This window comes from Coptis chinensis, chromosome 1 (assembly GCF_015680905.1).
Source record: "Coptis chinensis isolate HL-2020 chromosome 1, ASM1568090v1, whole genome shotgun sequence".
Classification (NCBI taxonomy): domain Eukaryota; kingdom Viridiplantae; phylum Streptophyta; class Magnoliopsida; order Ranunculales; family Ranunculaceae; genus Coptis; species Coptis chinensis.
Genome location: NC_141456.1, coordinates 38,622,616 through 38,645,839, shown reverse-complemented (window position 1 = coordinate 38,645,839; position 23,224 = coordinate 38,622,616). Strand labels below are relative to the sequence as shown.

At 35.9% G+C, this 23,224-nt stretch overlaps 2 protein-coding genes across 9 annotated transcripts; both read right to left on the bottom strand.

The window, feature by feature from the left end:
* Positions 1-148: 148 nt before the first annotated feature.
* On the bottom strand, positions 149-3,379 carry LOC147523900 (short-chain dehydrogenase/reductase 1-like). 5 transcript variants are annotated; one of them, XM_086600754.1, is made up of 5 exons: positions 3,140-3,379; positions 2,818-3,061; positions 1,830-1,904; positions 987-1,169; positions 149-798 (listed from the first exon to the last, which is right to left on the bottom strand). In XM_086600754.1, the coding sequence occupies exons 1-5, from the start codon at positions 3,193-3,195 to the stop codon at positions 421-423; spliced, it is 936 nt and encodes a 311-aa protein (XP_086456880.1). In that variant the 5' UTR covers positions 3,196-3,379; the 3' UTR covers positions 149-420. The 5 variants fall into 5 exon arrangements, with proteins under 5 accessions (XP_086456880.1, XP_086456888.1, XP_086456872.1 ...); XM_086600762.1 differs by having other exon boundaries at positions 987-1,124; positions 3,140-3,298; XM_086600746.1 differs by having other exon boundaries at positions 987-1,124; positions 3,134-3,291.
* Positions 3,380-16,788: 13,409 nt separating this feature from the next.
* Positions 16,789-19,352, bottom strand: LOC147523899 (salutaridine reductase-like). 4 transcript variants are annotated; one of them, XM_086600717.1, is made up of 5 exons: positions 19,090-19,352; positions 18,768-19,011; positions 18,369-18,443; positions 17,533-17,715; positions 16,789-17,347 (listed from the first exon to the last, which is right to left on the bottom strand). In XM_086600717.1, exons 1-5 carry the CDS (start codon positions 19,101-19,103, stop codon positions 16,970-16,972), a joined length of 894 nt encoding a protein of 297 aa, XP_086456843.1. In that variant the 5' UTR covers positions 19,104-19,352; the 3' UTR covers positions 16,789-16,969. The 4 variants fall into 4 exon arrangements, with proteins under 4 accessions (XP_086456843.1, XP_086456837.1, XP_086456847.1 ...); XM_086600711.1 differs by having other exon boundaries at positions 19,231-19,346; XM_086600721.1 differs by having other exon boundaries at positions 17,533-17,670; positions 19,231-19,293.
* Positions 19,353-23,224: the final 3,872 nt, after the last annotated feature.

Sequence of the window (23,224 nt, the reverse complement as noted above, 5' to 3'; positions counted from 1 at the left end):
GGGAAAGTGGGAAACATATTTATAGGTTCAATTCATAGACCAACCTTTTTCTTCCATGGTCAGTAGGCTTTGGACTTTGGGTACGCATTTTGCTAGCTGTGATTATTAGGTGGTCCCGTCTGCAAATTATTAAGATAAAGCTGTACTGTTTGTTGCTTGCAAACAAATTATAGATACTTGTTAGTTGTTACATTATTGTTTGAATAAAAACAAAAACCATGCCTAAGTAAATATTGTTAATCACCTGAGTTATTTACAAAAGGGAAAACATCGGCCTGATAGTTACAACAGCTTGCCAAGAGGGAGAAAACATTTAACAATACGATGATTTGAGGAAGTAGAGAACAGAGGGCCAATACTTAAAGAGGTCAAATAGAAAATACGGAGTTCACATTCAATGACTGTAACACAGTCCACAATCTAAAACGTTGACATGTCCAGCTGATCAAAGTAGTGACCAGAAGGGCCATTATCAGGTAACAAAGCCAGCTTTACGGGACCTTTAGCGCCTTCCTCAGCAGTCAATAATCCTGTGTGACACGTAATATCTGTTTTCACATAACCAGGATGGACGCAGTTTATGAGCATGTTGGGAAACTTTCGGGCTAACATTCTTGTGTAGGCATTTACTGCAGCTTTGGAGAGTTTATACGCAGCTACAGTGATAGGCCAACCGTTTGCCTGCAACTTATCCTCCTTGAAATCCTTTAGAAACCATAGAATCAGCTCGTCAATGCGCTCTTCTGTTAGAGTCTCAAACTTGCTCAGCTCCAATTTAACTTCCTCATTGTGTATAAACTGCAACAAGTAAGCTGAAACTTGTACATGAAAAGATTTTGGATGCTTTTATACCCGTTTCTTTATATATAGGAAATGCACTACAAGCAGCTAATTCAGATGGCATCTAGTTCTCATGTAATGGCCGGCATGATCATAATCATTTAACATGTAATTGTGCAATGAGCTTCAGGCTAGTTTATTGTTACCTGGAGTGTCCCGTATATGGACGAAACATTCACAATTCTTGCTGAATCGGAGAGTTGAAGGAAGGACAAAAGAGCTTCAGTAACTCTTTTGGTTCCATAATAGTTGGTTTTCAAACATCCTTCGCTCTTCTCATAAGTCTGTTCCATGACTCCTTTCAGAATATCGGGGTTTTCATCACTTACCTAGACAAAAGAACTCTTTTGTAGAAGCTCGTATATCGAATTATATAAATGAAATACGGATATAATAAAAGCAAGTAGCAAGAAGAACAAATGTAACTTCGTATGTTCAAAGTTGCCAACTGCTAAGGCCTGGAAGGCTGTCTAAACCGAAAAATTGGTCAAGTAAATAACTAAATATCATGCTCACCAGTCACCACTAGCTAGAGTGGACATTTTTTCCCATTCTCTATCAATAGGCACTTAGCCAGGGATCAATTGATTATGACTATCTGACTGGGCCAGGTCATTTCGGGGCAAGTTAGCAGACCATCTATCATAAAGAAGATGATGAACTTCAAAAAATGATTCAGCACCAGACGAGATATATCTTCCAACTGGCAACCCTAATTCGAATAAACCAAATCATTTGGTACATTGTCTGTTAAATATTGGATTTCTAGGTGATTGAATCATGTGCTAGCATATACCTACAACATGCAACCTCGTTGAGTTAACAGATAAGTCTTGATCATGTGCCAATTTATAAGAGTTGTATGCATTTAGTTCTAGAACAAAGGAAGAGCAAGAAGTACATGGGTTGTGCTGAGCAAACCCAAACATTATGTCATTGTAGTGGATTAGGTCATCAATGTTCTAAGATTCGATAGATCAGTACTTTACATCATCAAATCCGTGTGGTAAAGCCCTGAAAGCGTCGCTCTCAATTATAAGTCCCCCATCCCCTGCATTATTCACCTGCATTAATAGTGTATTTCAAAACACAATTCAATTGATATTAGAGCGTCTTTAGGAGAAACCAAGAAAACACCAAATATTTAAACCAAACCAAATACCAAACCAAAAAAACACCAATCAACTTCAAGAGTGATATCAAATAGTTGACATCAAATAGTCTGGTTTTAGATAAACTGCGTTGTATAGCTCACGCAGCTTTCACAAAACCGCACCTCAGAAGCCCAAGCTCACGCGGTTTCCAGAAATCGCACGATGTGTCGCACATCAACTTTCTTCTTTCTTCTCTTTTCAAATCTCTCGTGCGGTTTTCGTAAAACCGCGTGATTGAAGCCCACACTCTAGCCCAAGCCCATGTGGTGTTAAAAAAACTACGCGGTTTTCCGTGAGAGAGATTTGATACAGCACCAAAGCAAACACCAAATTTTGGCTGATTTGGTATTTGCTTTCGTATTTTTTTGGTGTTTTCATCAATATGTGTCTCTTCTGAAAATGAAAAAACACCAAATTATTGAAAATTTGGTGTTTTATACTAGGATAGTGTCTCACCTAAACATGCTATTAAAAATTTGGTATTTGATGCTAGGATAGTGTCTCACCTAAAGATGCTCTTAGGAATCAAATCTTGAAACATGTCTCATAGACTAATACTGTATCGTCATTATAATACTATATAGTTTACCCTCCCAATTTTTCATTCTTAGTTTTTCTTCTCCATACATATATGTCCAGTTGCGGGCAACTATGTATCTAGAAGACTAGAACTAGTTTCAAATGCAGCATGTTCAGTGCACAATAAGATTGCATTATTTTTCGTACAAGAATTGTATCATACATGATAAAGCAATTAAATTACATAAGTTGTAGGAAGCAGTACAAAGAATCTTAAGTTAAAAAAATCTAGTACTCTCCTTACCAAGATATCAAGTTTTTTGAAACGGGTATTGATGAAATTCGCCAAAGAGGCAATACTAGATGGATCTTTAACATCAAGTTGATGGTAAACCACATGAGAAAGCCCAGACTTGTTGAGATTCTCAACAGCTTCAACACCCCTCTTCTCATCTCTAGCTGTTAGTATGACCAAGATACCATTTGATGCTAGTTGACGACATATCTCTAGTCCAATTCCTTTATTCCCTCCCGTAACAACTGCACACCTGAAATGACCAAAAAATAAAGGTGAAAAAATTGAACCAAACTAAAACTAAAGAAAATAAAATGTATATCATATGTGCCTCTTTTCTGCCATGTCTGAATATGGTGAGGCAATCTGTTTGGGGAGGAAGGACATTGGACTTGATACGTAGGATTGCGGTTTAATATCAGTTAATAATGTCTTTAGTGAAGGGACACTAGTGCAGGAAGAACGAGTGAATTTAATATTGCCAATTGAATACTCTTGCAGTCTTGCCCATCCTCTTCAGTTTGGCAGTATTCACAGTATCATTTAAATTTGTATGATTCATCAATTACGTAAACCGTAAACCAAAGTCAGTTTGGGCGACTTAATAGAAAAAAAAGTTTCTAGGATGGCGATGTTGTTGAAGTAATAGTAGACTTATTCTCTTTGTTTCTAGGATACGACATCCAGAGTGACGTGGTATGTTGCAACATTAATATTAGTAGTGGTGAAAATTAAAAGCCAAAAATATCTTTTTTTTCACTCAAAACACTTATTCTCTTTCCATTATCATCTTTTCATTCTTATTTTGTAATTCTTATTTATTCTTCATAGCAAACTATCCACTCTATTGATTTTTCATAGCACAACACTGATGTTGTATTGGTTTTCATGGTGTAACATGTTAAAATGATATTTCTTGGTACAATATTGACGTTGCAGTGGTTTTTATGGGGCAACATTTATGTTGCAGTGATATTTCTCTATGCAATATTGACGTTGCAGTGGTTTTCAATTCAATACTGACATCTTGTTTTTTAATTCAATACTGAAATCCTAAAGAGATTTTGACGAAAGAATTTTTGTTGGGAAAGTGGAAAACATATATATAGGTTCATTTCACACACCGACCTTTTTCTTCCTGCACCATGGTAAGTTGGTTTTGGACTTTGGGTTGGTATTTTGCTAGCTGTGGTTATTAGGTGGTCCCGTCTGCAAATCATTAAGATAAAATTGTACTTCCGACGAGCTGTATTATTTGTTGCTTGCAAACAAATTATAGATACTTGTTAGTTGTTACATGATTGTTTAAATAAAGACAAATACTATACCTTACAAAAGGGAAAACATTGGTTATCTATTTGTTGATAGTCAATCAACAGTAAATATTGTTAAACCAGGCTTTCTCTTAAACGGACATACAGATATATGGGGATGTTTATGGGGCAGCTTATTCATTGTCTTAAACTTAAACAACTATTATAGTGTCTTTAACAACTTTTTAATTTACACTTATTAACTTGTTCGTGAGCAGCTTAAATATGACATTATATAAGCTATGCAAAACACCATGTAAGCTGCTCAAGACACTATATAACATGTCCGTAAACGGACAATCTGTTTAAGAGAAAGCCTGATTGTTACACAACTTACCAAAAGGGAGACAAAACAATTAACAACGTTTCAATCCGTTTAATGTGGAAAATGAACTATTCAATGAAGAGATGTTTCAATCAAGCAACCAAAACAGCGACCAAGACAAGGTAACTCCATACCCAAGTATTGTTCATAATGATTCCAATATCATTTATTTATGAGATTATTATGAGAACCACTTGTACAAAATGTGATTTCAAAGTATTTTTGCAAACTCAATTTATGAGGACAACCTCTTCCGTTTATGGTTGATTTTAATAGTGAGTGTTGGAAAATGGGAATAGCCTTACGTTCCAGATCGACATCCCAACCCAACTAACTTCCTTAGACCCTGGCGCCTTCACTGGAGCAACTTATGAAGCATTAGACGGTCTAATATGGTCGTCGCTTAGTTACTTTGATAGGCATTTTTCTTGTGACAAATTTTTAGCTAACATCATAATTCATTGTAAATGTTATAAGATCTCTATCTGATCCGCGATAAAGGTACCAATTGATCCACTTCGGACTTTACAAAACTCAAATGTGTCACACCCAGAATTTTGACATAATCAGAAAAATAATATTTGTTCCCGACTCTTCAATTTTCGAGGTGTGATGCACTCTCAAGTTCCAAAAACTCATAATCTGTTTAGTTATTCCAAAAATTTGAACAACAAAAAATAATAATAAATCAAATAAAATAAATAAATAAATTAACAAAAGTCCTTTTCATTACAAAAATTCCCAAATATGATTAAGTAACAAATTTCCTTTCAATAACTCTTTAATTATAATTACAACTGAAAATACAAAAAAACATTGTCTCAATTGAAAATCTATTGCACCTCAAGGGAAAACAAAACATATTCTGTAATGAGACGCTAACGCAAACTACAAACATCAATCAACCTTCTTCAACACTAATCTTGTCAAGAATTATCGACTATATATGTTCATTTTATAAACACATCCGATAAGCAAACATGCAAATCGGGTCAGCATTATAAACAATGCTGGTATGAGTAGCCCAAAAATACAAATCATACTTATACATATATATACATATATATATACACAATCAATAAGGCAGTTAGTTACTCCACCAAGGCGCCTTAACTTCCAATGAATAATACAATATTTTTAAATACAATAATTAAGGCAGATAGTTCCTCCACTGAGGTGCCTTAGCTTCCAATTCAATAATAATAAGGCATTTAGTTTCTCCACTGAGGCGCCTTAGCTTCAAACCGTATTAGATCAACTGCATTTAATAATAAAATAACAAAACTAAAACTTACTCTATACTTACACTGGTGTAAGCATAATCATAGAGTGGGTCACACCTGCATAAATAATCAATTCAACCCACCCTTCTGCAAAATCATTGTGAATGCAACCTAAATTACAATAAATCATTTATTATAGATTTAACGTACACTTTGACATATCATCACAAGTATTGTTTAGAGTTTCTTCAAGTGTCTCTAGAATCATGTTGTCTCTATGTCTTAGCTAGTTTTCCTGACTACCACAATTGCTCCTCTACGCCAAACATGTACATCCATATGTCTCCCCTCACGTAATGAACCACTCCGTGCGTAGTTACCCTAAGCGGCATATCGCATACCAGGTAACCCCCACACGAACGCCATTAGATGGGTACTGCCACTATTCAGCATAAAATATCGCGCGTCTCGTTCTAATTTTGCGAATGAGATAATCAAGCCACTATTCGGCTACGATTGCCCTACACATAAGTCAATCAACATCTCGTACACCCTTCATAAGGGCCAATCATATCACATACGCCCTACACATGGACCAATCACATGAGTTGTGGTAGCTAGGTTCTAGGATTTTCGTTATGTAATTTATTTAGGTATCATACATTAGTATCTCATAACCATTTCACTCTTTGACGTGCCAAATAAATTATTGCACTAAACCACCATATTTGGAAATATCACAACAACCTTTTATTTTTATTCTTTCATGTGCCAAATAAAATATAATGCACTAAACCACAATCCCTTTGGAAATATCCACAAATATTATACCACCTCATAGTAGCATCTCACACATATAATAATGAAGCGTTTACATTTATTTATCAAAAGTATCGCATTTAATATATATCCTAATATATCATATCATTTAACAGAATAACAATTTCAACATACCACATAATGTCACAATTGCTCCATAATCTTGCATAATATTTTTATAGCGTTTTAGGAATGTCATGTCTCTTGAAATTTCACTCTCGTCACGTATCAATGATTGCATAATATCAACATCAAATCATTCTTAGATAATGACCAACCAGTTTATACCGGCTTCCACAACATTCTACCATTGGATTAATCCATAAAATTTAATATATAAAAAAGTAAACAAAGTCAACGGTCAATGGTCAACAGGCCGGTCAAACCCAACAATCAACAGTCCCAAACTGGTGTTCATCTAAACGGTCCCGGCGCTTAAATTCATTCATGTACAAACACTTCAACCCATGGTCCTAATACAACTAAACAAAACAAAACCCCAAAACAAGGCCCAAAAGTCTAAACAACTAAAGACTCACCTTGACCCATTTTAAGTCTTATGGACCTAGCCCAAACAAAATAAAAACTGGCCCAAAAAAACAAACAAATTTTGTTTCGGCCCAAAGAAACAAACTAATATTTCGGCCCAAGACCCAACTAAAATAGGAACAGGATCGCCACCCCTCCTTCTTCTTCCCTCAACAGCTCACCCCTCCAGCGATCAGCCACCATCAACCACCCACATTTGGCCCCTCTAAACCCATCGGTTTTAACCCTCACCAAAAACCCAACCTTTCGATACAATCAAAACTCTCAAAACCCTCGCTACTCCAAAACTCGATCGCGCCACCATTAACGCCGCCTTCAAACTTCAAAGACCCTCCAAAGACTCCATCACCCCCACTACCACCAATCATAAACCAACCCAAAATAACAACCATATGAGTTCAAACCCACAACAATAAGAGTTCAAAAGGTATACAGAGCGATTTCTTTCTATTGGGCTTGAGCCTCCATTAATAACCATAAGTTTCAACAGTTCAATCTTTTAATGGTAATTCGGCAAAATAACATACTAACAGGATGAAAAAACATATCGACAGAAAAATAAGCAGAACAACAAAAAATATTGAGCGAAAAACTCTGACAGTAAATATTGATTGGTTGGACTGGACCGTCTTACATGAAGATGAGATTGTGTTCGTCTTGCATTAAGAATGGTTTATTGGAACCAACTTTAAAAAAAAACACACACACATTCAAATTAGGCTAACTTGGTCTGCATTTGATGGTTGGACGTACTGGACCGTCTTACAAAGAGAGGAGATTGTGTTGGTCCTACATTAAGAACAATTTATTGGAACTGACTTTAAAAGAAAAGATGTTCAGATTAGACTAACCTTTTCTATATTAGATGGGTCGACCAAAATTCAATTTCACCAACCATTTCAGATACAGACAGTTCGACCAGACTAACCTATGTTGTTTTGGATAGCTGATATGAACCGTTTAGTTGGTCAAAATTGTATACTTTTAGTAATTTACTAACTTTTGGTTACAAAATCTTGATTTTAAAACGATAATTAGAAAATTATTACTAACCATTGTTTGTACACCGAAATATTTACATATTTATTTTATGGTCTTTCCCACCACACTATAGGTACATATAAGTTTAGGGTTTAAGGTTTATGGGGGAAGGTTTCGTATTTTATAGAGATGTGAATGAAATTGAATTTAAACAATTTTTTTTTTTTCAAAATTTATTATTGAATTATGGCTAACAAAATTATTTTTGAAATTTAAATACACAACTCAGTTTAGGGTTTATAAATTGTTTAGTTGGTCAAAATTGGTCAATTTTTAGTAATTCACTAAAATTTGGTCCACAATGGATAACAAAATCTTGATTTTAAGACGATAATTAAAAAATCATCACTAACCATTGTTTGTACACCCAAATATTATATATTTCTTTTATGGTCTTCCCCACTACACTATAGGTGTACATATGAGTTAAGAGTTTAAGGTTTATGGATAAAGTTTTGTACTTTATAGAGATGTGAATGAAATTGAATTTGAACAATATTTTTTTTCTTTATTTCAAATTTATTATTGAATTTTGGCTAACAAAATTATTTTAATTTGGAATTTAAATACACGACTCGGTTTTGGGTTTTGGGTTCAAAGCATATAGTGAAGGAAAACTTTGATTCAATTTTTTTGGTAAATTGATTTGTAGGTTTTTTTTTTTGTTTCATATGAAGTCTTTGAATATGTTTTGAGTTAATAGTTTGAGGTATGAAATTTCGAGCCCAAAATTTAAAATTTGAATTTGAATTTGAATTGGACTTTGGGTTATGGACAAGGCTATAAAGGGGTGCCCAAAGAAAATTTTAAGTTTGGGGGTCTATCTTGAGAAAAATGGGATTTGTCTTGAGATGGGGTCTGCCTTGAGAGATTCGGAGGGTCTGTAGGTAGTCCTTCCCAAGAAGAAGCATACGATTCAGTCTGTGAGGCGTTCCGAGGGGCGTAAGCCTCCATCGCGACCTATTTATTCCCTGGACCGAACTTCGAAATAAAGTTTGAGTTGGACTATTAGAAACTTTGGCGTCCCGAAAGACTCCGGATTCATCTTATTGATCGGGCCCACCTATTTAGAATTATGGCCCATGACCCATGCCTTGGTGTATGGCCCTTGGTAAGTTGGTTTTGGACTTTGGGTCTGTATTTTGCAAGCTGTATTGCTTATTGCAGTCTTGCAAACAATCATAACATATGCTAATATGCTCGTTTTTTTGGGCAACTATTTTTATCCCGTTAATACATTCAATTAGCAGCCATTTTGAGTATGTTACTGTATTAGTTCACCAAACAACTTAGACTATTTGACACATTCATTCAGTGAGCATTTCAATGTGTTAATGCATCAATTTATTAGATAGAAAAAAGAGAGCGAGACACGTATAAAAGTGGTGGTCTTGATTTCTTGAATGTGCGAGAAAGAGGGATAGAGGTTTATTTCTCTATGGATTTTATTTGGTTTGCAACTTATTTGTAGTTAATACATAGAACACAATAGTTATGTAGAAGCCTATCCTGTGGGCGATAACAGAGAACACAATCTATCTTCCCCATCTTGCTGAAAGGTTATAGATCCCTTCCTGGGAACCTGAACACAAGCTATATCGTCTCGGCTATAGTTTATCCTTTGTGCAATCGTATGTGGCTGGATTGTCTTGGGAGAGAAGACGGACCACGATCTGTGTGATGTCATGAACAATCAACAGGCCATGGAAATGGTGACAGAAGGAAACAGAAAAATAGAGGATTTACAGAAAGATATGTATAAGCTGTTCTTTGCAAAGAAACAGAGGGTGGTCGAGTTAGATTGCCTAAACATTGAAGAACAATATGATGGGAAACTCACTCTGATGGGCAAACTATATGGCAGCCAAACAATAGATCTGGAAGAGTTAAGTGAGGAAGTTCATCGAATGTGCCAAACAAAAAAACATATTTGCTTGGAGATGATAGGCAGAGAACATGTTCGCATAACCTTTGAGGATGAAAGTGAAAGGAATCATGTGCTGGGAAATGGCCCATGGAATATATATGGATATATCTTCTCGGTCAAGGAATGGATGGGGGCTAGTAACATGGAGGATTACAATTTTGACTTCGTCAAATTCTGGATCCAAATATAGGATCTTCCAAACTCCCGTATAAACAAAGCTAATGTCTGGAAAATAGGATCTGATATAGGAACAGTTTGTGAAGCAGACCTCTCTTGCCCCCCAGATTTTAACCAACCAGTTGCTAGGATAAGAGTAGAGATGGATATAAAGGAGAGGTTGGCCAAGGATCATATCAAAAGGTAAGACTGGAAACAGGTGAGGTGTTTGAAGTGCGTCTTAAGTATGAGAAACTCGATATCTTGTGCTACTTCTGTGGAGTCATTGGTCATGATCAGTATAGTTGCCGTATTCGAGCACAACACAGATATGAAGTATCAAAACTTGGGGGATCACCAAAGGATATTAAACCTTTTTTCATAAGTCAGATGAAAGCAAACAAGTTCTTCAATGGTATTGCTTATACTGGTAAACAAACTATTACCATAGCAAGAACCCCAAAAAAACTCAGGTTCGAAGAGACATTGGCACCGGCAACCCATGGAGGTAGGGGATACAGTTTGCACGCAAGACAAGAGAGATGGCGTAATGCTACGTCAACAGGGACAGCTGTCACTAGAGACAAAGATGCGGAATCAGTGGTGGAACCCAGACTTGGGATCCAAACAACGGCTACCTTAACGGTTACAAACTTTTTGGATGTTTCTCCAACGACATCAAACAATAGGGCTAGAGGCCCAATAAACGCAAGCCCACTAGAACCGGAAAATACCACCAATAAAGGAGATGGGCTAGGAACAGAAAGAGGAGGGGGAATGGCCCCTGGGCCTGAAGGAAGCACGGATGGTCTTGAAAGAAACAGAATATTGGGCCCAGAGAAGGGAATGGATAGGGGTCAGGCTGAGGAGCATACCAGCCCAAATCAAGAATGGGCTCTAGTCTCTATGGATCAGAATGGGAGAGGAGGGGGTGAAGTTCGGATGAATAGAAAGGAAAGAGAGGGGGGTCAAATCAAGAGGAGTAAAGGAACTAGGGTAAGCTGTGTCGCATCAGACCTACTCTTGTCTGGTTCCAAGACAAATGACTCCACAGTCGAGGAAATCCAGCCAAATATAGCGGCTTTGCCAAATCTACCAAATCAAACAATTGGATATCGATTTCAAAGTAAGGCGACACATGGAGGAGGCTTTAAGACTATGGTTTCGAGGACATAAAAATAAGAAGTATGATCCAGGAAAATCAAATTGAATTTGGTGGTGTTTGAGGCTTAAGAAGAGATCTCAAGTAAAGGGAGTAGATTAGGCGATAAGAGAAAGAGGAATCTGAAAAGATTTGGGAAAGGGTTATGGCGGATGAAGGGGTAATGGATGGCTGAGGAGAAGTATTAGAGGAGTAGCAAAGGAATCAAAGAGAGTTAAAAGAGAAGGCGATGAAATTAGAAGAAGAGGGGAAGGACATCTGTTGATCCCAATGGAGGCACATATCATTCCGGTTTCAAAGCGGATCGAAAGGATCCTAAGGATCTGAGAAGAAAATGGAATGGCTACATCTTTGGAACATTCCTCAATAGAATTAGATGACACGGAAGATGATTCGATGAGTATGAAGATCCGAGGAAAGTGAGGATATGGAGGATGAAGATCGGATGGAAGATGACCATCCAGAACAAGAAGTGATCAACAATGAAGAACAAGAACTGATGGGGCTTGGAAATGAGAGTGATGAGTCTGATGTGCAGCTAGTTCCTCTGGCGATGGATGTGGTGAGAATGATTCAATATGGGGAAAGTGAATAGAAAGGGCAAGATGAGGCTAGCAAGGGGAAACAAGGGGAAGATAACCCAGAACAAGGCAAGCATTGTGAAGAAAAGAATGGAGCAACTAGCAGTGGGGGTCTGTACTTGTCTCCTCCAGGGTTCGCGGTGGCTGTCCCATCACAGCTACCTTGGTATCCATGACGATACACGCCTGGAATTGTGGGGGGATTGGTACCACCATGACAGTTCAACAACTAAAGGACCTAATAGGGAAGTTTGATGTAGATATTGTGTGTTTTTCAGAAACTAAGGCTAGTAAGGAAAGGGTAGAAAAGTTAGGAAAGCAGCTAAAGTTTAGCAGGGTTTTTGCTGTGCCAGCCAAAGGTCTGAGTGGAGGCTTGGCTATTTTGTGGAAGGAAGATGTGGAGCTAGAGATTCTGGGGGCTTCACGCAACAAGGTGACAAGTAAATTTTCAAATTATTTTCATAAAGATCTGTGGTTCTTTATTTTTGTTTATAGGGAACCAGTAGCACATAATAGAAATAAAGTGTGGGCTAAGTTGAGGGATGCTGCTCCTCTAGTTACAGGCCCCTGGTGCATGTTTGGGGATTTTAATGCTATCTCTAGTTTAGATGAAAAGATTGGTGGTAGAAGTAGAATTACTAAGAGCATGCATGAGTTTAATAGTTTCATTAATGATTTGGGGTTAGTAGATTTGGGTTTTAAAGGACCCAAGTTCACTTGGAGTAATATGAGAAAGACAAAAAGACTACATTCGGAAAGGTTGATTGCCCAGTCATGGCTACGCTGATTGGCTTAGTACTTTCCCTATGCCTAAATCAGAACTTGGGCTAATGCTACTTCTGACCATATATCTTTGTTCATCAATCTAGAGAAAAGATGAAAAGCTCCCAAGACCTTTTAAATTCTTTGATATGTGGCTTAAGCATGAGACTTGTATGGAGGTCATTGAAAAAGCATGGAACTTCGATCTCTCATGATCTCCCTATGATAATTTTATTAATAAGCTGGAGGAAGACTAAAATGACTTATCCATGTGGAATAAGCATGTCTTTGGTAACATCTTTACCAATATCAAAACCACTCAAAGCTAAGCCGGACTCCATTACAGCTAAACCCTTTAGCATTGCAAATTACAACAAAGCTAAAGGGCTGAAAGATGAGTTGCTAGATTGGTACACCAAAAAGGAGGATTTTTGGAAATGCAAAAATCCTCTAACTCTTAACTTAAGGATGGGGCCAGAAATACAAAGTTTTCCATCTCTCTATCATATCACAGGAGAAGAAATAACAACATTGATAAGATTAGAAGTAATGATGGGGATTGGAAAGAAGGTAGGACTGAGGTGGGGAGCTCCCTAAATCAATACTTTAAGGGGATCTTCCTGAGAGAAATGAGCACATTCTAAATCTGTTCCAACCTTGTGTGACAGAGAGAGAAAATGAGATCCTCAATGCTATACCTTCTAATGAGGATATCTGGGCAGTGGTAAGGAAGATGGGCAGCTATAAAGCTCCTGGACCTAATGGTTTCCAAGGCATTTTTTATCAAAAATACTGTGATATTATAGGTCCTGTTGTGATTGTCTTTGTCTAGGATTTCTTCATCATCCAAGGGATCCTCAATCCTGGGTTGAATGAGACTCATATCACCCTGATTCCTAAGATTGAGAATCCAGGTCATGCCTCTAAGTTTAGACCCATTAGTCTTTGCAATTTTGGGTACAAGATTATCTCCAAGCTTCTGGCCAATAGACTTAAAAGTCTGATGAATAAAATTGTCTCCCCATTCCAAGGGGCTTTTATCAAAGGCAGAAGCATAGGAGATAATGTTGGTTTAGCCTGTGAAGTCTTCCACAACATGAAAAACATGAAGACCAAGAATGAGGGTTGGCTTGCTCTAAAATTGGACTTGGATAAAGCTTATGATTAAGTTGAATGGTCTTTCCTGGATAGTATTTTTGAGAAGTTGGGGTTTAACCAAAAGTGGAGGTACATGATTCAGCAATGTATGTCTACTGTGTCCTTCTAGGTCATGTTAAATGGGTATCCTCTGGAGAACTTTGTCTCTGAAAGAGGGGTTAGACAAGGTGACCCTTTATCCCCTTACTTGTTTATTTTAGTTTCTGAGTCACTGTCCAGAATGGTGACCAGAGCTGAACAAGAAGAGGAAGTGCATGGGATAAAGGTTAAAAGATTCTCTCCTGCTCTAACACATCTGCTTTATGCTAATGATCTCATTATGTTCATTAAAGCAAGTGTTGTTGAGAGTGGGAATCTAAAAAGGATTATGGATAACTACTGTGAGGCTTCTGGCCAAAAGATAAACTATGAAAAGTTCAGTATCTTTTTTAGCAGAAATATCTCCTATAGACAGAAGATCATACTCAAAAGATTCTAGAAGGAGAGAAACTTTGTTCCTAAAGAAAAATATCTTGGAGTCCCCATTATGTTAACAAGGAAAAAGTCTGAGGACTTTGATTACTTGGTTGACAAGATACATAATAAAATTAAAGGTTGGAAAGCCAAGGTCCTGTCTCAGGCTGGGAGAACTACTCTCATCCAAGCTGTGATTCAGGTCATCCCTCTATATGTCATGTCAACTTACTTGTTTCCAGTATCTACTTGCAATAAGATTGATAAAGCTTGTAGAGATTTCTGGTGGTCTGGAAAGGAACACTCAAAATGTGTCCACACCATAGGGTGGGATCACATATGTCATCCCAAGGAAACTGGAGGTTTGGGTTTAAGGAAGGCAAGAGACATGAATAAAGCCATGTTGGCTAAACTTCCATGCAAAGTTGTCACTGATATTCAATCTCTCTGGACGAGAACTATGTTTAGTATTTATGGTAAAAATTGGATAGGGGATATGAAAAAACCCCCTGACAAAGCCTCCTTCTTTTGGAAAGGCATACATAAGACCTTTAATGATATAAGTGGAGGCTTGATTTGGGCCATTGGCAATGGTAACTCCACCTCTATCATGCAAGATCCATGGCTAAAATGCAATGAAAAACCCATAACTCTGGAGGAGTTGGGGGTGCACCGCAAGATTTGGTGGTCTCTGATTGATCTGTTTATGATAGATAAGAGTGGGTGGGATGAGACTAAGATCAGCCTTCATCTCGACCCTTTCATCTATAATAAGATCCTAGAGGTCAAAGTCAGACCACAAGTGACCTCTGCTGACAAGCTGAGATGGGAAAAAGATAGATATGGGGATATCACAGTTAAATCAGCATACAATCTTATTAAGCCTAAGGATGATGTGGGGCAAAGCTCTAGCTATAACCCACTCACTCTAAGGCACATTTAGAAGGTTCCTATCCCAGCACATATACAAATGTTTCTATGGAAGCTGTATATGCAAGTGTTACCCATGGGGGACATCCTATCTGAGAGAAAGATGATAGAGGATTTCTCATGCCCTTACTGTCTCGAGGAGATGGAATCTGCAGAACACTTGTTCTTTACCTGTGAATGGGTGAGAACAGTGTGGTTTGGATCACAAGTTGGCCTGAGAATTCACAAGGAACAACAACTTTCGGCCGAGAGAAAGATCGACCTTTGTCTTGACTTGGTGCTGCAATGCTGACAATGAACAAAGGCTGGCAGGCACCCACTTTGTGTTCTTGCTCCAGCAGATTTGGCAAACAGAAATGAGATCAAGTTTGTTAATAGAAAAGCAAATCGAGAAAGGATGATCAGGGAGAGCAGAGTTGGAGCAAACAAATGCTATCTGGGATACAGCGAAGACCATCTCAACCCTAAACCTAAATTATCTTTAGTAGAAAATGGTTTTGAGCAAGTTTTTCCTATAATACAAAATGACAGCATAATCATTAGATTTGATGCTTCTTTCTGCAGGCATACTGGATGGGCTGGAGCAATTGCAATTGATAACGAGGGACGCATTGTGCGAGCATCAGTCAAACGGTTTAAGGCTTTGGAGGCAGTAGTAGCTGAGTTGGAAGCAAGCTGAAGGCAAGTGTCTTTGTAAATTCGTTAGGAGGACAATATTTTGTGTTTGAAGGGGACAATTCTGGACGTGATTAGAGCTTTACAGGATAGCTCGTGTAGATGGGACTGGGAAGTTGTAAGAACCTATATTAGGATGTTGGTATCTGGTTTAATTTTAGTTCCTGTGAGTTTAGATGGATCAGTAGGGTTTTTAATGGGGATGCTGACTTGTTAGCTGCTTGGGCCAACCAACAGTTAGGAAGCTCATATCTTCCAAGTTGTATGTTGTTTTCAAACTGCCGTCCTATGTTTGTGTTAAGAGTTTCAATATATATATTAGTATGATTTGCAAAAAAAAAAAAAAAAAAAAAAAAAAAAAAAAAAAAAAAAAAAAAAAAAAAAAAAACTTATTTGTAGTTCTGATTCAGTAGATATGTGTGAATGGATGGCAAAAATATGTTAAAATTTTGAAAAATAATCAGAATTCGGATCAAATTGGATTTTGAAAATACATCCCACTCGGATCGAAAAATTCGATGCGCTTCAAAGATTTGGGGTAGGCTTGAATAGGTTGTCAATGGATCGGTTTGGGTCGGACTTTAGAAAATCCAAAACCGAATTGATAAAATAATTGGGTACCAACCAATCCAACCGAACCGAAAACTATAAAATCAATTAAATCCTAAATCAATTCAATTAATTGTAAACACACAATTGATAAAACTTATACAAAATTAATCATATATATTACTAAAATGTCATCTTATCTGTTCGGATTCATATCAATTCGGTGGAGAACAAATCTGAAACCAAACTAATATCTTATCGGTTCGGAGGAGGGCAAACTAAATTTCCAAAACCCAAACCGACCCAAACCGTTTTTTATCGGTTTAGTTCGCATTGTTTGAAGAAAAACAAACATCATGCCTCACAAAAGGGAAAATATCACTTATTTATTTGCTAATTGTCAATCAGTAAATTATATTGTTACACAACTTACCAAGAGGGTGACAAAACAATTATGTGGAAGTAGAGAACAGAAAGCTAACACCTGAAATGTCCAACAGCAAAAAGAGTTTCACATTCTACGACGTCCGGCCACTATCTAAAATGTTGACATGTCCACCTGATCAAAGTAGTGACCAGAAGGGCCATTATCAGGTAACAAAGCCAGCTTTACGGGACCTTTAGCGCCTTCCTCAGCAGTCAATAATCCTGTGTGACACGTAATATCTGTTTTCACATAACCAGGATGGACGCAGTTTATGAGCATGTTGGGAAACTTTCGGGCTAACATTCTTGTGTAGGCATTTACTGCAGCTTTGGAGAGTTTATACGCAGTTACAGTGATAGGCCAACCGTTTGCCTGCAACTTATCCTCCTTGAAATCCTTTAGAAACCATAGAATCAGCTCGTCAATGCGCTCTTCTGTTAGAGTCTCAAACTTGCTCAGCTCCAATTTAACTTCCTCATTGTGTATAAACTGCAACAAGTAAGCTGAAACTTCTACATGAAAGATTTTGGATGCTTTTATACCCGTTTCTTTATATATATAGGAAATGCACTACAAGCAGCTAATTCAGATGGCATCTAGTTCTCATGTAATGGCATGATCATAATCATTTAACATGTAATTGTGCAATGAACTTCAGGCTAGTTTATTGTTACCTGGAGTGTCCCATATAAGGACGAAACATTCACAATTCTTGCTGAATCGGAGAGTTGAAGGAAGGGCAAAAGAGCTTCAGTAACTCTTTTGGTTCCATAATAGTTGGTTTTCAAACATCCTTCGCCCTTCTCATAAGCCTGTTCCATGACTCCTTTCAGAATATCCGGGTTTTCATCACTTACCTAGACAAAATAACTCTTTTGTAGAAGCTCGTATATCGAATTATATAAATGAAATACGGATATAATAAAAGCAAGTAGCAAGAAGAACAAATGTAACTTCGTATGTTCAAAGTTGCTAACTGCTAAGGCCTGAGGCTGTCTAAAGCGAAAAATTTGTCAAGTAAATAACTAAATATCATGCTCACCACTAGCTAGAGTGGACATTTTTTCCCATTCTCTATCAACAGGCACTTAGCCAGGAATCAATTGATTATGACTATCTGACTGGGCCAGGTCATTTCGGGGCAAGTTAGCAGACCATCTATCATAAAGAAGATGATGAACTTCAAAAAATGATTCAGCACCAGACGAGATATATCTTCCAACTGGCAACCCTAATTCGAATAAACCAAATCATTTGGTACATTGTCTGTTAAATATTGGCCGATATCTAGGTGATTGAATCATGTGCTAGCATATACCTACAATATGCAACCTCGTTGAGTTAACAGATAAGTCTTGATCATGTGCCAATTTATAAGAGTTGTATGCATTTAGTTGTAGAACAAAGGAAGAGCAAGAAGTACATGGGTTGTGCTGAGCAAACCCAAACATTATGTCATGGCAGTGGATTCGGTCATCAATGTTCTAAGATTCGATAGATCAGTACTTACATCACCAAATCCGTGTGGTAAAGCCCTGAAAGCGTCACTCTCAATTATAAGTCCCAAATCCCCTGCATTATTCACCTGCATTAACAGTGTATTTCAAACACAATTCGATATTAGGAATCAAATCTTGAAACATGTCTAATACTGTGTCGTCATTATAATACTATATAGTTTACTCTCCCAATTTTTCATTCTTAGTCTTTCTTTTCCATACATATATGCCCAGTTGCGGGCAACTATGCATCTAGAACTAGTTTCAAATGCAGCATGTTCAGTGCACAATAAGATTGCATTATTTTTCGTACGAGAATTGTATCATACATGATAAAGCGATTAAATTACATAAGTTGTAGGAAGCAGTACACAGAATCTTAAGTTAAAAAAATCTAGTACTCTCCTTACCAAGATATCAAGTTTTTTGAAACGGGTATTGATAAAATTCGCCAAAGAGGCAATACTAAATGGATCTTTAACATCAAGTTGATGGTAAACCACATGAGAGAGTCCAGACTTGTTGAGATTCTCAACAGCTTCAACACCCCTCTTCTCATCTCTAGCTGTTAGTATGACCAAGATACCATTTGATGCTAGTTGACGACATATCTCTAGTCCAATTCCTTTATTCCCTCCCGTAACAACTGCACACCTGAAATAACCAAAAAATAAAGGTGAAAAAATTGAACCAAACTAAAACTAAAGAAAATAAAATGTATATCATATGTGCCTCTTTTCTGCCATGTCTGAATATGGTGAGGCAATCTGTTTGGGGAGAAAGGATATTGGACTTGGTATGTAGGATTGCGGTTTAATCTATTCTACCTATCTTCTATCTATCTACGTTATATATTGAGAGCGAATTTGTTGCCTGACTTGTCCACAAACAGCAAATAGTTGCATGTGTATATGGAACAGCAAATAGCAAATAGTTCTATCTTGAGAGGGAATTTGTGGACAGCAAATAGTTGTATGTACACAAAATTGTTCTCTAATCTTCTATCTATCTATCTTCTAACTTATAAAGAAGCGCGTAGGAGAGTCAATTTAATATTGCCAATTGACTAGACTAATTGAGTAGTCTTGCTCATAATACAAAACTAGCTTTTGACCCCGTCCTACGAACGGGTGTCGTTATATTAAATTATTGTAAAAAATATTAGCAATTATGCATAGCTATGAGATATGAAAATTATATTCATTAGTCATTCAAATTTTTTGCACCACTCTCTATAAAAAGGAAGCATCAAACCTTGATAAAACTCATAGACTTCTTTTTGTTGTTAGATTTAATAATAGAAGTTTGATTGAAGTTTTGTGAGAATGCTCGTGTGATCGAAGATAATATTGAAGCTACTTGAATAGCATGACATTCTTAATCATAATAAAAAAAAAAATTATGATAAACACTTCTTAAAATGCAAAACTATATTTGTCGAGACATTTATTCTCTCTACATATAATACAAACAAACCGTTTTAGGGTCATTAGTTCAATGCATTTGCATCAAGTTTCCGATTTTCCATTAATTATTCTTTGAGGTAAGTTCAATGTAGTACATTGCATTCGGTTTTCAATTTCTCATTAATTATTCTTTGATGTTAGTTCAATCTGATTGCATCAAGTTTCGATTTCCCATTAATTATTATTTGAAGTTAGTTCGGTGAAATTGCATCCACTTTATAATTTCCCCGTTAGTTATTCATTAAGGTTAATTCAAGCATGATTGCATCCGGTTTTAGATGTTTAGTTAATTAGTCTTTGAGATTAGTTTAATGCATTTGCATCCGTGGTTCCAATCTCCGTTAATTACTCTTTGAGAGTAGTTCAATACATCTGCATCTAGTTTCTGATTTTCCGTTATTTATATTTTGAGGTTAGTTGAATGCAGTTGCATCCCATTTCCGATTCCCATTATTTATTTTTTTAGGTTAGTTCAATGCAGTTGTATCAAGTTTCCGATTTCTCATTAATTATTATTTGCGGTTATTTCAATACATTTGCATCCAATTTTCAATTTCATGTTAATTGTTCTTTAAGGTCAGTTCAATGCATTTGCATTCAATTTCTGATTTTTGGTTAATTATTCTGTGAGATTAGTTTAATGCATTTGCATCCATTTTCCGATTTCTCGTTTATTATTTGATAATATTGCATTTGCATCTAGTTCCCGATTCCCAATTAATTATTGTTTGAGTTTATTTCAATGAATTTGCATCCAGTTTTCGATTTCCCGTTAATTACATCTTGAGGTTAGATCAATACATTTGCATCCAATTTATTATTTATGCTTTGAGGTTAGTTCGATGCAATTACATCCGGTTTCTGATTTCCCGTTAACTATTCTTTGAGGATATATCAATGCATATTTGCATTTAGTTTTTGATTTTCCACCAATTATTCTATGAGGTTAGTTCAATGCAGTTGCATCCGGTACGATTTTTGATTTTCTGTTAATTATTTTTTGAGTTTAGTTCAATGCATTTGCATCTAGTTTCTGGTTTCCCATCAATTATTATTTGAGGTTTGTTTGGTGTATTTGCATACCGTTTATGATTTTCTATTAAATATTTTTCAAGGATTTGCATCCAATTTCCAATTTTCTGTTAGTTATTCTATGACGTTAGTTTAATGCAATTTGCATCCAGTTTCCGATTTCTAGTTAATTACTTTTTGAGTTTAGTTTATTGTATTTGCATAAAGTTTTCAATTTCCCGTTAATTACTCTTTGAGCTCGGTTTATGTATTTGAATCCAGTTTTTTAGATTTTTTTTAATTATCCAATGTGGTGTGTAATACCAACTTCTACTAATCCATCTGTAGTGTCCTTGCAAACATGACATAAAAAATAATTATATTTGATTTACTATGTTGGATCATCAAAGATTATCTAGTTCCCGATTTCCGTTAATTATTCTTTAAATTATGCATGACTCACTATGTGGAATCTGCAAAGATTATCTATGAACGGGTATTGTTATATTAATTATTCTAAAAAATATTTGCAAATATGCATAACTATTATATATTAATATTATATTGATCACTCATCCAAATTTCTTATAACGTGAAAACCTCACTCTCCATTAAAAAAAAACTCACATTTGATAAAACCCTCCAACTTCATTTTGTTGTTTAATAATAGAAGTTTGATTGAAATTTTGTGAGATTGCCAAATAAGGCGAAGTTCATATATATTGACGCTACTTGAATAGCAAGGAGTTACCAATCATACGGAAAGAGATAAGATAAACACAATTCTAAATGCAAAACTATACTTATCGAGACATTCTCACAACATATAATTCAACTATGTTTTGAGGTTAGCTCAATGTATTTGTATCCAGTTTCTGATTTTCCATTATTTATATTTTGAGGTTAGTTCAATGCAGTTAAATCCAATTTTCGATTCCCGTTATTTTTTTTTAGGTTAGTTCAATGCGGTTGCATATAGTTTTCGATTTCTTGTTAATTATTCTTTGCAGTTAGTTCAATACATTTTCATCTAATTTCCAATTCCCTGTTAATTGTTCTTTGAGGTCAGCTCAATGCATTTGCATCCATTTTCTGATTTCCCGTTAATTATTCTGTGAGATTAGTTTAATGTATTTGCATACAATTTCCGATTTTACGTTTATTATTTGATAAGGTTGCATTTGCATATAGTTTCCGATTTCCCGTTAATTATTGTTTGAGGTTAATTCAATGAATTTGCATTCAGTTTCCAATTTTCCGTTAATTATTTCTTGAGGTTAGTTCAATACATTTGCATCCAGTTTATTTTTTAAGATTAGTTCGGTCTGCAGCATCCGGTTTCGATTTTCCGTTAATTATTCTTTAAGATTAGTTACACGCATTTGCATCATGTTTCCAATTTATAATTAATTTATCTTTGAGGGTTAGTTCAATGCAATTGCATCCAGTTTTCGATTTCCCTTTAATTTAATCTTTGAGGGTTAGTTCAATGCATTTGCATCCAGTTTCCAATTTCCCGACAATTATTTTTTGATATTAGTTTGATGTATTTGCATCCAAGTTTTGATTTACCATTAATTATTCTTTGAGGTTAGTTTAATACAGTTGTATCCATATTCCGATTTTATATTAATTACTTTTAAGATTAGTTTAATGCTTGCATTTGCACTCGAGTTTCGATTTCCGTTAAATATTATTTGAGGTTAGTTCGATGCATTTGCATCCAGTTTTGGTTCCCATTAATTGTTTTTGACGTTAGTTTCATTCAAGATTATATATGTTTTAAAATATTTGTCATTATTGCTTTGCCATTATTTTTTTTATTTTCTATTTTCATTATTTTTGTGATGTTATTTTTGTATAATTTAATTTTCCACATGTAATTTGTTTTGGATTGGTATATAATTTATTTAAGCCCAACGTCCACTTTAACTGAATCTCGTTATTATATATATAGTGTTGAAAATTTATAAATTTATAAATTTAATTGGAATATGTCATAATTATTGTGGTCAGAATAGTGATTTTTGGAATCCTTGACTATGAATAAATGTTTAAATCCCATTGTGGATGACGCATCAAATCGAAAGGATTTTAGGAAAATCGTTTTCGGTGGAAACTATTATTTTTAGCAATTTAGTTTTTTGTCTCATATTTTTTTTTTCGTAATTAGCTATATTGTTTAGGAAAAGTTGGAGACTCTGTGAAACTCTATATGGGATTATTTTTCTGTAATTAATTATAGTATTTAGGAAAAGTTAGAGACTCTCTGAAACTTTAGATGAGATTGTTTTCTTATTTATATCTTTTTTTTTTTTTATTAGTAATAGAGTCTGCGAGTGTTCCAAAAAATAGACTGGTGATCGTATAACTATAATATAGATCTAAGG

Coding starts and splice junctions, on each gene's coding strand:
- LOC147523899 (XM_086600711.1), bottom strand. CDS start 19,262: ATGCAACTATTTGCTGTTTGTGGACAAGTCAG. Junction 18,444..18,767: donor TCAAAAAACTTGATATCTTG/GTAAGGAGAGTA, acceptor CTGTTAATGCAG/GTGAATAATGCAGGGGATTT. Junction 17,716..18,368: donor TACCACACGGATTTGGTGAT/GTAAGTACTGAT, acceptor TATTTTGTCTAG/GTAAGTGATGAAAACCCGGA.
- LOC147523900 (XM_086600737.1), bottom strand. CDS start 3,195: ATGTCCTTCCTCCCCAAACAGATTGCCTCACCATATTCAGACATGGCA. Junction 1,170..1,829: donor TACCACACGGATTTGATGAT/GTAAAGTACTGA, acceptor TCTTTTGTCTAG/GTAAGTGATGAAAACCCCGA. Junction 799..986: donor CCATATACGGGACACTCCAG/GTAACAATAAAC, acceptor TACTTGTTGCAG/TTTATACACAATGAGGAAGT.